The following is a 13442-nucleotide window of genomic DNA, read 5'->3' on the forward strand; positions in this document are numbered from 1 at the left end:
TATACATCATATGCCATGGAAATGGATGGAATTGTCGGTGATTATCGATTTTTTTTAAATATGTACTTGATTGAAGCTTAATCGATCCAAAATTATTACGTGGTACGATATCGTTAACCTTCCGTAACTCGCGTGGTTGGCTACCACCGCCAGTACTGCGCTAACGCTGAACACAAAAAGCGAGATTTTTTGAACCTGTTGTACAAAATACAACAGCGTGATCGCTCGAGGGTTAAATACAAAAAATAGAAATATTTTGATAATTTCTCATGCAAATTGAAAATTCAAAATCAAGTTCAATGCACTAATGTATGTATGAAAGAAGTGGATCAAAGTGAAAGATGATTTATAAACGTCAGATTCGCTATGAGCGTGCTAGCCAAAATGGACAAGGACACGGAACCAGTTTGGCAAACATCAGGTTCAGGGGAGGCGTGTCTGTGAAAATATAGAGTGCAATTCCAAGTGCATGCTTTTGCAATAATTTTGTATAAAAGAATGGGTGTGGTTTAAGAGCAGTATCAGTTAGCATTTAAGTGCCAATCAACGTGCGTACAAAAACCAAATTCAAACAACAATGTTCTTCAAGGTATAACACTATTTTTCAGATTCATATATGAGAACACATATTAATACAATTTTGTCTTCACTCAGACTTCTTTGGTTGTTCTTGCTTTTATCGGAGCCATCGCTGCCCAGCACTACTATCAAGAACAGCAGCATCATCATCATCATGAGGAAGAACATCATGGCCCGGCTCACTACGAATTCCATTACGATATCCATGATGACCACACCGGAGATGTGCACGGACGCAAGGAATCCCGCAAGGATGACCAGACCCAGGGAGAATACTATCTGATTGATGCTGATGGCCACAAGCGCACTGTCACCTACCACGTTGATGGCAAGAGTGGATTCATTGCTGAGGTGCACCGTGAGCCAATCAAGGGATACCAGGCGCCGCAGCCAGTGCACAAGGTCGTGGCTGTTCCAGTGCATCACGGGTATCATCATTAGATAGTGGAATGGATGGATGGCTTCTAGATAGTGCAAATTTGTAAATAAACAACATCTAAGTAATTCAACATGTTTATATGTTTATTTACTTGCTTCGATACTGCGTCTTCTGATTTAGGTGAAACACGTGCATGCTTAGCTGAACGGCAGGATAAAGTTGTTCACTACGAGATAAACTTTCTTTATTTACTGAGGATGAAGTATTTTTTTACTTCAATGAATGAACTTTTGGCATAAATCAGGTATTTATATGGTTGGGGATTCTACGATACCGTCGTTGGGGGTGACAATGGTTCAGAGGGGCGAGATTGGGTCAAAACATTATCTGAGATATCTCATTAAATATTGCGAATATCGAATCAAAAATCTTATGGTGTCATCCTCGTAGTTGCCAGCAGTTTCTGTCGAAAATTATGTTCCTAGACCAATTAGTTAGTTTTTGATAAATTATCGAAAAAAGCTTGAACATATTTAAGACCCTTTAAAAATGCCACTCTTAAGGCTAGACGAAACATCACTTTTAGGTGGATTGATACTTTTGAGAATCTCGAACTCATTGCCATCATATAATATATTCAGGGTAGGATCTAAGGGGGGCCGGGGGACGAGGGCCCCGGGCCCCCACAAAAACCATTTTGGTTGCTACACATTGACTTTTTTTTCATAATACTCAAGTACTGTCCAAAAACAGCACAGCAAAAATTTCTGAAAATTACACCCGGCGTAAACAAATTTGACACATAAATTTCTATTCCATTTCACTGAATTTTACATTGAACATTTTGTTGTATTTAATGTTGAATGCAAGCTTCATACTGAGAGCAAGCTGTAAGTTTTAAAACTGATGGATAAATGTGTACGATATGACGGGGTCCATTTGTTACAGGTTATATGATGTAACATTTTTAAACTGTGAAGGAAAAACTTTTTTGCTCATCGGTCCGTGGGGCCTCGACATTTGTTTTGGCTCCGGGCCCCTACAATCCCTAATCAGGGTGAATATATTATTGAAAAGTAGTATCAACCTTGACCAGAACTTTATTACCTTGCTTTGTTGTTCGGTTCCCTTGACCTATTCTCAACCGCTCCAAGGGGTGAGATTGGGCCAATTTTCATACACTGTAGTTTTAAGGAAAATTGCCGAACTCCATGTTTTTTCTTCATTTGTGCATGGATTACCAAAGATCACATTGAAGTAATCAAAGGACAAGACATCGCCTTTCATTAACGCTGTGTTTACCAGACGACACACAAAGTTCTTTGAAGCATACATTGCAAATGATGATGAGCATGGGCGTGTTAGTGGAATACCTGTAAGTTAAAAAGAAAATCGAGTTCTGTTCCTTTTGATTCCACTAAAAATTTGCATCCAGATGCGTATTTCGACTTCATCTGTAAGTTCGACTTCACTGTCTCGTACTCGACTCAGTCGATTTTCTTTTTACATACATTGTACAGTTTTTGAACTTTGTTTAAAGTAAAACTTAAGAATTCCGTGTCATTTTTACTTGATAAAGCAATTTACAGGGGATGGCCAAATGGGATAAAAAATCTAAAAATCTAATTTTAACTGTTTATCAACCTATTATATGTGCATCATTGGTACAAATTTGAGCTCGACTGATTAGTCTTTCGCGAAGTTAGAATCTTTCTGGTAAAACACTATTTTTTAACTGTCATAACTCGGAAACCAGTACACCCGAACCTCCATTTAGGTAACGAGTCTGGACTGCCTAAATAGAATTTTTACCTAAATGGATTATTAACTACATTAATGGATTCAGTTCATTACCTGGATTTCAAGGCTGCAAAGAAGTTTGAGAAGGGCAAGTGGCTTGCAGATGTAAAGGGGAGGTAGTCAAATCTTTCAGATGTAAAGGGGAGATGGTCAGACGGGTTTCAAAGCAGTTTTTAAGAGAGGGGTTCAGAGGGATTTCAAAGGAGTTTTTAGAAGAGGGGGGGGGGGGGGGTTCCGAGGCGTTTCCAGACGTTTCAGGGCGTTTCAAGAGGCTTCAGAGGGCTTTAAGGGGGCTTCACATGCTATCAGGTGAATTTTACGGGAGTTTTAGAGGCGTTCCAAAGCATTTCAAGGCATTTTAGGGCGTTTCAGGAAATTTCAGATGTGTTTTAGGGGGCTTCAGATGGATTTCATTTGTGTTTTAGAGGTGTTTCAAGGCGTTTCAGGAGCTTTCAGAGAGGTTTTGAGGTGCTTCAGAAACTCTCAGGTGAGTTTCACGGAGGTTTCAGAAGCGTTTCTAAGCGATTCAAGGTGTTTCAATGCATTTCAGGGCGTTTTATGGCATTTCCAGAGGTTTCAAGAGGTTTAAGGGTGTCTTTCGAAGGTAGCAGGTGAATTTGACGGAGGTTTAACCCTAAAAGGGATACCTTCACGGCCTCAGTTTCGTCACCTCGCTGTGTGTGTTCCATCAAGGACGAGCTCTGAAAGGCGCCTGGGGTCCAATGGTCCTTTTATGGTTAATAAGGATTTTAGAGGCCTTTCAAAGCGATTAAAGGCGTTTCATGGCGTTTTAATGCGTTTCACGGCGTCCCAGTCCCAGAAGGTTTCAGGAGGGTTTTAGGGAGCTTCAGAGACTCGCAGGTGAATTCCTCGTAGGTTTCAGAGGCGTTTCAAGGCTTTTCAAAGCGTTTCAAAACGTTTCAAGGCGTTTCAGGAGGTTTCACAGGTGCCTTCAGAGGCTCTCAGATGACTATCACGCAGGTTTTAAAAGGCGTTTCAAAATGTGTCAGGGCGTTTCAGGGCATTTCAATGCGTTTCAGGACGTTTCAGGAGGTTTAGAGGGCCTTAAGGAGGCTTCAAAGACTCGCAGGTGAATTTCACGGAGTTTTCATGGGAGTTTCAGAGGCGTTTCAAAGCTTTTCGAGATGAACCAGCCGAGGGCTGAAAATCTCGATAATAAAGAAAAATAATAATTATAATCAAAGCGTTCACAGGCGTTTCAATGTATTTCAAGGCGTTTCAGGTGGTTTCACAGGGGTTTAAGGGGGGCTTCAGAGGCTCTCAGGTGACTTTCACGCAGGTTTAAAGGAGTTTAAGAGGCGTTTCAAAATGTTTCAGGGCGTTTCAGGCATTTCAATGCGTTTCAGGACGTTTCAGCATGTTTTAGGGGGCCTTAAGGAGGCTTCAGAGGCTCACAGGTGAATTTCACGGAGTTTTTATGGGAGTTTCAGAGGCGTTTCAAAGCGTTTCGAGATGAACCAGCCGTGGGCTGAAAATCTCGATAAGAAAATAATAATAATAATAATAATCAAAGCGTTCAGAGGCGTTTCAATGCGTTTCAAAGCGTTTCAATGCGTTTCAGGAGGTTTCACAGGGGTTTAGGGGACCTTCAGAGGCTCTCAGGTGACTGTCACGCGGGTTTTAAAGGAGATTAACCCTTATGTGGCCGACAGGGTACCCGGGTACCCAGCATCCATTTAAAATACACGGTGTAGAAAAAAGCAAAAACTTTGTCGGACACATAACGGTTAAGAGGCGTTTCAAAATGTTTCAGGGCGTTTCAGAGCATTTCAATGCGTTTCAGGGCGTTCCAGGAGGTTTAGGGGGCAAGCATAAATTTCATTCATAATACTCCAATGCATCAATGATTACGCTTGTAGATCAGATGGCCTTGAGTACTTCAACTGTTCTAAACACAATCAAATTCTATTTAAGTAACTTTACCTACATAAAGGGATCTAAATAGATTTTACCTAAATGGATCCTACCTAAATAGAGGTTTCAGTGTAAACCGAATTGAATGAAATTTTTAGCGTTTATCACCAAACCAAATTTGAACCAATGGTGCACATATAAAAGGTTAACAGACAGTCAAAATTTGAGAATTTTTGATGCGCTCTATGAAAAGTTACAGCATACCTATTGAACTTTTTTGTAAGAGAAAAAAAGTTGCCTATCCCAAACATTTTGGCGACCCTCTGTATTTTTTAAATCAATTATTTCATTTCTGTTTCAAAGCTATTGTTTGATTTTCTGACCATGATTTTCTGATCATAACTCTGGAACGAAGAAAACCCACATCTTGAAATTTTTACAGATGCTTATAAAATTTCCTTTCAAAACTTTTTTTTTATTTTTTCTGATTTCGAAAATAGTTTTTGTGTCTTTTCCAACCAATTTTCCTTAAAAGTGGAAAATTTTGTGGAAAACAATTTTCATTTTGTATTTTTTTTTGAACTGCTGAAAAAAATTGCTAATGATTCGTTCTTGAGATATGATTTTTCAAAGTAGGTGGTGTCTGCGGAAACTGTTTTTCACTGGAGTTTTCCGGAACATTAGGCGACCCTGAGATAAATGCTCTCTAGGGTAAAATCTCAAAAAAAAAAAAAAATTTAGGCGACCCTGATTTTTTTCTATTTTGTTTTTGTTTATATATATATATATATATATATATATATATATATATATATATATATATATATATATATATATATATATATATATATATATATATATATATATATATATATATATATATATATTTATATATATATATATATATATATATATATTTATATATATATATATATATATATATATATATATATATATATATATATATATATATATATATAAGAATTATTATTATTATTATCTTTATTTACGAGATTTTCAGCCCTGGGCTGGTTCATCTCGGAAAAATCATATCTGGAGGTGCCTTAAGGGTATAGCCAGTTAGCAAATAGATTTACAGAGTTTAGTTTCAAGTCAATTATTCTGTCAAACTGCCTGATTGTTGGTGTTTATCCTCTTCGTGTCCGTGGTTCGCGTTGGTGATCATCATCATCTGAGGGGGAAGTCATTTACATCTTATTCCTAATCAGTTCCTTTTTGTAGCGTGGGTCGAAGCCGTTATTCCAAATTATTTTTGTAGATCCACTGGAAACGTATGTTGACAATTTCAGATTTCCGGAAAAAGACCGGCTTCCCGTAGGAAATTTATGAGTGTTCTCTCGTAGACTGGATCATTTTGTAGAGCCCGGTTGGTCGAAAAGATGTCGTGCTGATTTCGCAGTAGTTCATATTTCGGGCAGTTACTTATCACGTGCTCAGTCGTATTGTGAACATTGCAGATGCCGCATATTTTCCGAAAGCTACCGTCTCCATTCATGTTGTGGGACAGCCGCGAGTGTCCAGTCCGGAGTCGAGAAAGGACTTTCTGTTCCCGCCAGCAAGCTGTGTCAGTCCAAGGGGTTGTATCAGCCTTTATTTTTCTCAGGAAGAGTGTCCGATCCCTGATATATAAGAACCCTACCTATGGAAAAACTTTCATTAAATTCTGAGAAACTTCGTACCAATTTGTACGATAATAAAAAGAATCCCCTATAGTCCAGGATACGCTGAAAAACTTTTCCAAAGACCGCAAAGTGATCCGACGCTCGTAAAAATATTTACACGCTTGATAACTTAGGCCAAAAATTGAGATTTTATTATTGATGTTATTCCTTTACATGTTGAATGTTAAGCTTCATCGGATCGCTTTGAGGTCTTCGGAAAAGTGTTTCAGCACATCCAAGGCTATATTTCAACTCATCGGTTACATAGTGCTACCAATCGCTCCCAAATTTTGTAGTAGTTTTGGACGTTAATATGGATTGAAAAAGCTTTGTTCCGTGTTGATACGATCAAAAATTGATTTTCCCATACAACGTCGACCCACTCTAATGTTTACCATGTTGCAATACTAAGTTAAGTTTTCATACAAAAATAATAAATTACCATAAATTTTAGCTGTACTATTCCCGATTTCCTTAAACATTTTTAATTTTGAGACGTAAATTGGTGGAGTTATGTGCTTAAAAATGCCATTTTGTTGAGGGAGCTCCAAGCTTCTAGTCGGGAGTGTATTTTTTTATCTGTATTAACGAGATTTTTAGCCCTAGGCTAGTTCATCTCGGGACCCACGCTTTACTTAACTTCCGAAGGAAGAACTCACATTTTGCGAGTTTGTCGGGAGTGGGATTCGACCCCAGGTCCTCGGCGTGATAGTCAAGTGTTCTAACCATCACACCAGGTCCGCTCCACACGGGAGTGTATGTTTTATCTAAATTAATATGTAAATAAAATTCATATGCCATGATGTTTTTAGATGTTGTGATGTGCTATTTGCGGTACAACCAAAAATCATCATGAAATGGATATTTTGAAGTTAAATTAAGTGGTCATTCATTACTATCACAGGATGTTCGGAAGAAAAATACAAACTTCTGCAGATTTAAATCTCAGAAAAAATGACGTAGCATTTTTTTACCAATTTTCTACACCCCCTCCTCCCTTGTAACCTATTTTCCCATGCCTAATACATGGCTCGTAGCGATTCTAGTGACTCCTCCCTCTTCCCTAAAATGCTACGTTATTTATGGATGGTCCCTAAAGAACTAAGCCAAGAAATAATAAAACATTCTATTCATGGAATTGTCGGTGATTATCGACTTTTTTAAAATAAATACTTGAATGAATCTCAATCGACCCAAAATTGTTACTTGGTACGATCTCGTCATATGAAAAAATAAATCATATGATAATTTCTCATGCAAATTGGATATTCAAAATCAAGTTCAATGCACCTATGCATGTACCTATGGCAGTAGTGGATCAAAGTGAAAGATGTTTTATCAACGTCAGATTCGCTATGAGCGCGCTCTAACCAAAATGGACAAGGACGCGGAACCAGTTTGGCAAACATCAGGTTCAGGGGAGGCGTGTCTGTGAAAGTATAGAGTGCAGTTCCAAGTGCATGCTTTCGTCCACAACAGCATGAACGACATAGGGCTGGTTCACCAAATATCATAATGAATAATAATTTTGTATAAAAGAATGGGTGCAATTTCAGAGCAGTATCAGTTAGCATTCAAGTGTCAATCAACGTCAATCTAGAAACCAAACTCAAACAACAATGTTCTTCAAGGTATAACACTGTTTTTTTTAAGATTCATATAGAAGAAACATTTTAATGCAATTTTGTCTTCCCTCAGACTTCTTTGGTTGTTCTTGCTCTTATCGGAGCCATCGCTGCCCAGCACTACTATCAAGAACAGCAGCATCATCACCATCATGAGGAAGAACATCATGGCCCGGCTCACTACGAATTCCATTACGATATCCATGATGATCACACCGGAGATGTGCACGGACGCAAGGAATCTCGCAAGGATGACCAGACCCAGGGAGAATACTATCTGATTGATGCTGATGGCCACAAGCGCACTGTCACCTACCACGTTGATGGCAAGAGTGGATTCATTGCTGAGGTGCACCGTGAGCCAATCAAGGGATACCAGGCGCCGCAGACAGTGCACAAGGTCGTGGCTGTTCCAGTGCATCACGGGTATCATCATTAGATAGTGTAATGGATGGCTTCTATATAGTGCAAATTTGTAAATAAACAATATTTAAGTTCAACATGTTCATATTTTTATTTAGAGTAAAGTGGGGCAAAAGTTCGAGTGGGGCAAGAGTTTCTTTTGAAGTTTTTGAGCTTAATTCAAATTATATCTTCCGGATGTCAAGGTTGTTCGAAGCCTTTTTGAAAAAGAGTCTTTCACTCCAAAAATTATTAAAATTGAACAATATTTCGAAAAGTTATGACAAAATGTTGGTTTTTGATCAAAAAATTTTAATATGCGATGGTCCTTCCAACGCATGGAATGGAATTGTAATGAAATCGAACTCGATATTTTATTTTGGGGCGTAACTAGGTATATTTTGAAGATGCTTTAGCATGTATAACTTTTTGCATAAAAGATTTTTGAAATCATATTTTACACATAGTGGGGCAAAAGTTCGAATTGTGGGGCAAGAGCTCGAGTCATATGGCAACTTTAGGTAAAACCCTAAAATTCGGCAAAATGTACATATTATCTCTAAAAATTATGGAATTAGTGAGAAAACTCGATCAAACTTGGAAAAAAAGTTGTTTTATCTGAATTTGGCGAAAAACTACTAATTTTTGGTGAAGTAAATTTAATACTGATTTGGGTAAACTCCAGATCGAACTTTAAAGTGTATTCCAGTTCCAAAATCGAATATTAATTGGTTTTAGGTGTTCCAATTACCAAAGTGTCAAAATAGTGTGCTACCGTTAGAGAAACACCCCAAACACTAGATTCGAACTTTTGCCCCAGTGGTGGGGCAAGAGTTCGAATTAGACACCCACATACTAAAAATGTTGTAACTCAAAATTGAAAAGACATTTGGCGTTACTTTGTTCAGCAAAGTTTTAGCTCATGGATGATAGAATCACCACACGGCATTCATTTATTTATACCTGCTTCGATTTCTTGAAAAAAGTTGAGTTTTCAACTAGGGTCGAACTTTTGCCCCACCTTACTCTACTTGCTTTGATGCTACATCTTCTAATTCGGGTGAAACACGTGCATGCTTAGCTGAACGACAGGGTAAAGTTGCTAGATACACTTTCTTCATTTACTGAGGATGGAGTATTTTTCTTTTCAATGAATGAACTTTTGGCGTAAATCAGTTAAGAATATATGGTTGAGGTTTCTACGATACCGTCGTTGGGGGTCTGGGGTGACAATGGTCCAGAGGGGCGAGATTGGGTCAAAACATTATCCGAGATATCTCAATAAATATTGTGAATATTGATTCAAAAAAATTATGGTGCCATCCTCGTAGTTGCAAGCAGTTCCCATCGAAAAAATATCTTTCTAGAGAAATTAGTTAATTTTTGATAAATCGTCGAAAATAGCTTGAAAATAAGACCTTTTTAAAATGCCACTTTCAGTGCTTGATGAAACATCACACTTTTAGGTGGATTGATACTTTTAAAAGTTCAAACTCATAGCCATCATATAATATATTATTGAAAAGAAGTATCAACCTTGACCAGAACTTTATTAACTTGCTTTGTTGTTTGGTTCCCTTGACCTATTCTCACCCCCTCGAAGGGGTGAGATTGGGTTAATTTTTAAACATTTGTGCATGGGGATTACCAAAGATCACATTCCAGTAATCAAAGGACAAGACATCGCCTTCCATTAACGCCGTGTTTACCAGACGGCCTACCTTTGAAACATACATTGTAGATGATGATGTTCCTGGGCGTGTTAGTGAAATACCTGTAAATAAAAAGAAAATCGGGTTAAGTACCCGAGCAAAGGCGGATAACTAAGTGATATCACTTTGATAATAAACTGTGTTATCGGTATTATCATTTTGTTATTGTTGTTATCATCTTTTCCAATTGATGATAATCAGATGATAACAATTTTAGTTATCAATAATTTTGGTCTATCGCGAAAACATAAAAATACTAAATGATAACACAATATGTTATCAGTTTCCAAACCTACATTTCAAAGTTTTCCCAAAACTTAGGGTCTGATGGACCTCGAATCTAAAAATAGGTTCCGCTTTCCATCTTCAACGCGACTGCAGTACGAATGCGTAGCCTTCAACTACTCTTCCTCTCACTGAGTCCCGTTGGTATAGGGGCTATCCGCTGCGACCGGTAATCACTCAATCAGGGTTCAAGACCCACTGAGCGCAATAGTTGAAAACATGGATTATAATTATAAGAAACTTTTTTCAGCTGCTAACTATGCCGGTAAAGTAGATTTTTACTATTTTGGTCGATAAAATAACCCTGAATGATAACTAAATGATAACAAAATCTGTTATCAATCAGCTGTATTTTTTCGTGTTGATAACTAAATGTAATATTGCATCAAATAGTGTTTAACACAATTAGTTATCAACTTGAACTCAATGATAACTCAACTTTTTATCATTTGGTGGAGTAAATTTGAGTTATCATTTTTGTTATGTTGGTTCTTAATTCAACCTAAATGATAACAAACTCAATTATCAAACGAATAATAACCAGGTAACAGAACTTGTTATCATTTTGATATCCGCCTTTGCTCGGGACTGTTCCTTTTAATTCTACTAAGAATTTGCATCCAGATACGGTTTTTGACCTCAACTGTAAGTTCGATTTCACTGTCTCGTAGTTGACTCGACTCAGAAGATTTTCTTTTTACATTTACATTACAATACATTTTCCTTCAAATATCCCCAAACATTTTCGGAAACATCATTAAATTAAATAAATTTTTATTTCAACAAACCGTTTTCGAGGTTCATTTTTTTAAAAGAAGAAGAAGATAAAAGTTTTTTTTTCATACGCCTTTTTCAAAAGTTAGGCGAAGAATATTGTCAAACAAATAACTTGAAACATGTTCAGATATAAGATCATACATGAGCAAAATTTCATCCGAATTGAAGAAGGTCGCGTCTACACGATTTGTGCGTTGAGGTGGAATTGCTCAATGGTGACTGCCAGGTGAAGAGAGCATTTTGAGGAACTGTTGAACGGTGGGAATGGAAGAGCGATCGAGAGAATTCGTATTGACGACAATGGAAAGGCTGTGCAACCTCCTACGCTAGAAGAGGCCAAGATAGTCATTAGAAGGCTGAAGTACAAGAAGGCTGCTGGGAAGGTCAAACTTTAAGCCAAGCTTCTACTAAAACATGGTTAGGAATAGCTGTCACAGCTAGTCGCGTTCGGTAATTTTTACCAAAATCTCAACAGCTGAGTGTTCGGTAACGGGTTTTTAACTACATTCGAATAAGTGTAGGATTAGCAATTAGTTAAAATACACAAAAAAAAACTACATTCAGCAAAAAAAAAACAAATTTCGGTAAAATGTTATCGTTAATCTGTCAGAGTTGCAAGCTCTAGTGAATTTTTCCCGTAAAACAAACTTAACGGTTGATTTTTCGGTAAAAAAAAATACGGAATCAACTGATTAACTACCACCCACGTCATACATCTAATGCTACCGTAAATAGTTGGATGAAGCCCCATGGTGTTTCATTGGAATTCAAAGCGGAAAATGCCAGAGGTCGTTTTGGTCCATCTCAAGGTGCGTATTGCCCCTTACAGTTTTTCAGCACCGAAAATGTAACACTTTTTTAAATTGTTAGGATTGTCCTTCGATTACATCGTGCCCATGTGAACAAAATAGTATACAAATTAGAAAAGAAAATAATAAAGAACAAAAAAGAATTAATTATTAAGATCCAGAAGTGTGAGTAGGAATTAAAAAATGTTAACAAATCAATTGAATTAGTTATACGTTTTTTTATTTACAAATTTGCACTATCTAGAGTCCATCCATTCCACTATCTAGTGTTGATACCCGTGATGCACTGGAACAGCCACGACCTTGTGCACGGGCTGCGGAGCCTGGTATCCCTTGATTGGCTCACGGTGGACCTCAGCAATGAATCCACTCTTGCCATCAACGTGGTAAGTTACAGTGCGCTTGTGGCCGTCAGCATCAATCAGGTAGTATTCTCCCTGGGTCTGATGCTCCTTGCGAGATTCCTTCTGTCCGTGCACATCTCCGGTATGGTCATCATGGATGTCGTAGTTGAACTCGTAGTGAGCCGGGGCGTGGTGTTCTTCCTCATGGTGGTGATGATGCTGCTGCTCTTGATAGTAGTGCTGGGCAGCGATGGCTCCGATAAGAGCAAGAACAACCAAAGAAATCTGTAGAAGATAAGAATAAATAACTACATTTCCTCCTAAAACACCATTGTGCAAATTTGTATCATACCTTGAAGAACATTGTTGTATGAGTTAGATTTCTGGATTGACGTTGATTGGTACTTGAATGCTGACTGATACTGTTCTGATATCACACCCATTCTTTTATACAAAATTATTATTCGTTCTGATATTTGGCGACTTGTTTGGTGTCGTTAACGGTTATGGGAGAAAACTTGCATTGGGGTTGCACTCGACTCTCACAGACACACCTCCCCTGAACCTGATGTTTGTCAAACTGGTTCCGTGTCCTTGTAAGGTTTTGGCGATTGATGCATGCGTGGTGAATTATTTTTGCAGCTCAATTTAATATTCCATTTTAAAGTTGACAATCGCTTATTGAAAGCATAAAATTAGACTGTTATTCATAATTTTGCAGCAAAGAATTAGTTATCCAAACTTTATTTATGGTTATTTATTGGTTTATGATCTGAAGTTTATCTCCAACAGCAAAAGCAATAAAAAATTCAAATATTTTTGCCTTTCTCGTACACCAAGGTGTACCGAAAGGCTATATGTTCACTCCAAAAACGAAAATTTGATAGAGCCCCCGGAGGGGTCAAGTGTTATATACCAATCGACTCAGCTCGACGAGTTGAGATGATGTCTGTGTGTATGTATGTGTGTGTGTGTGTATGTATGTGTGTGTGTGTGTATGTGTACAAAAAAGGTCACCTCATTTTTAGATAGTAAACATCAACCGATTTTAACGACCGACGGTTCATTCGACGCGGAATCTGGTCCCATTGTTTCCTATTGAAAATGGTTCGGATCGGTCCAGCCGTTCCGGAGTTATGGCCATTTAGGTGTTCCGGATCGGTGCCCCAGGAA

At 37.9% G+C, this 13442-nt stretch overlaps 2 protein-coding genes across 4 annotated transcripts; one reads left to right on the top strand and one right to left on the bottom strand.

The window, feature by feature from the left end:
* The first annotated feature begins 483 nt into the window (after positions 1 to 483).
* Positions 484 to 8424, top strand: LOC109400303 (larval cuticle protein A2B-like). Of its 3 annotated transcripts, none has more exons than XM_062848418.1 (2): positions 484 to 589; positions 655 to 1088. In XM_062848418.1, exons 1-2 carry the CDS (start codon positions 578 to 580, stop codon positions 1018 to 1020), a joined length of 378 nt encoding a protein of 125 aa, XP_062704402.1. In that variant the 5' UTR covers positions 484 to 577; the 3' UTR covers positions 1021 to 1088. The 3 variants fall into 3 exon arrangements, with proteins under 3 accessions (XP_062704402.1, XP_062704403.1, XP_019528338.3); XM_062848419.1 differs by lacking the exon at positions 655 to 1088 and adding an exon at positions 8014 to 8424 and having other exon boundaries at positions 515 to 589; XM_019672793.3 differs by lacking the exons at positions 484 to 589; positions 655 to 1088 and adding exons at positions 7839 to 7946; positions 8014 to 8424.
* Positions 8425 to 12130: 3706 nt separating this feature from the next.
* LOC109400301 (larval cuticle protein A2B-like) lies at positions 12131 to 12720 on the bottom strand. Its single transcript, XM_062848420.1, has 2 exons — positions 12622 to 12720; positions 12131 to 12554 (listed from the first exon to the last, which is right to left on the bottom strand). The coding sequence occupies exons 1-2, from the start codon at positions 12631 to 12633 to the stop codon at positions 12189 to 12191; spliced, it is 378 nt and encodes a 125-aa protein (XP_062704404.1). The 5' UTR covers positions 12634 to 12720; the 3' UTR covers positions 12131 to 12188.
* Between the last annotated feature and the right edge of the window lie 722 nt (positions 12721 to 13442).

The sequence above is a fragment of the Aedes albopictus genome, chromosome 2 (genome assembly GCF_035046485.1).
Source record: "Aedes albopictus strain Foshan chromosome 2, AalbF5, whole genome shotgun sequence".
Classification (NCBI taxonomy): Eukaryota; Metazoa; Arthropoda; class Insecta; order Diptera; family Culicidae; genus Aedes; species Aedes albopictus.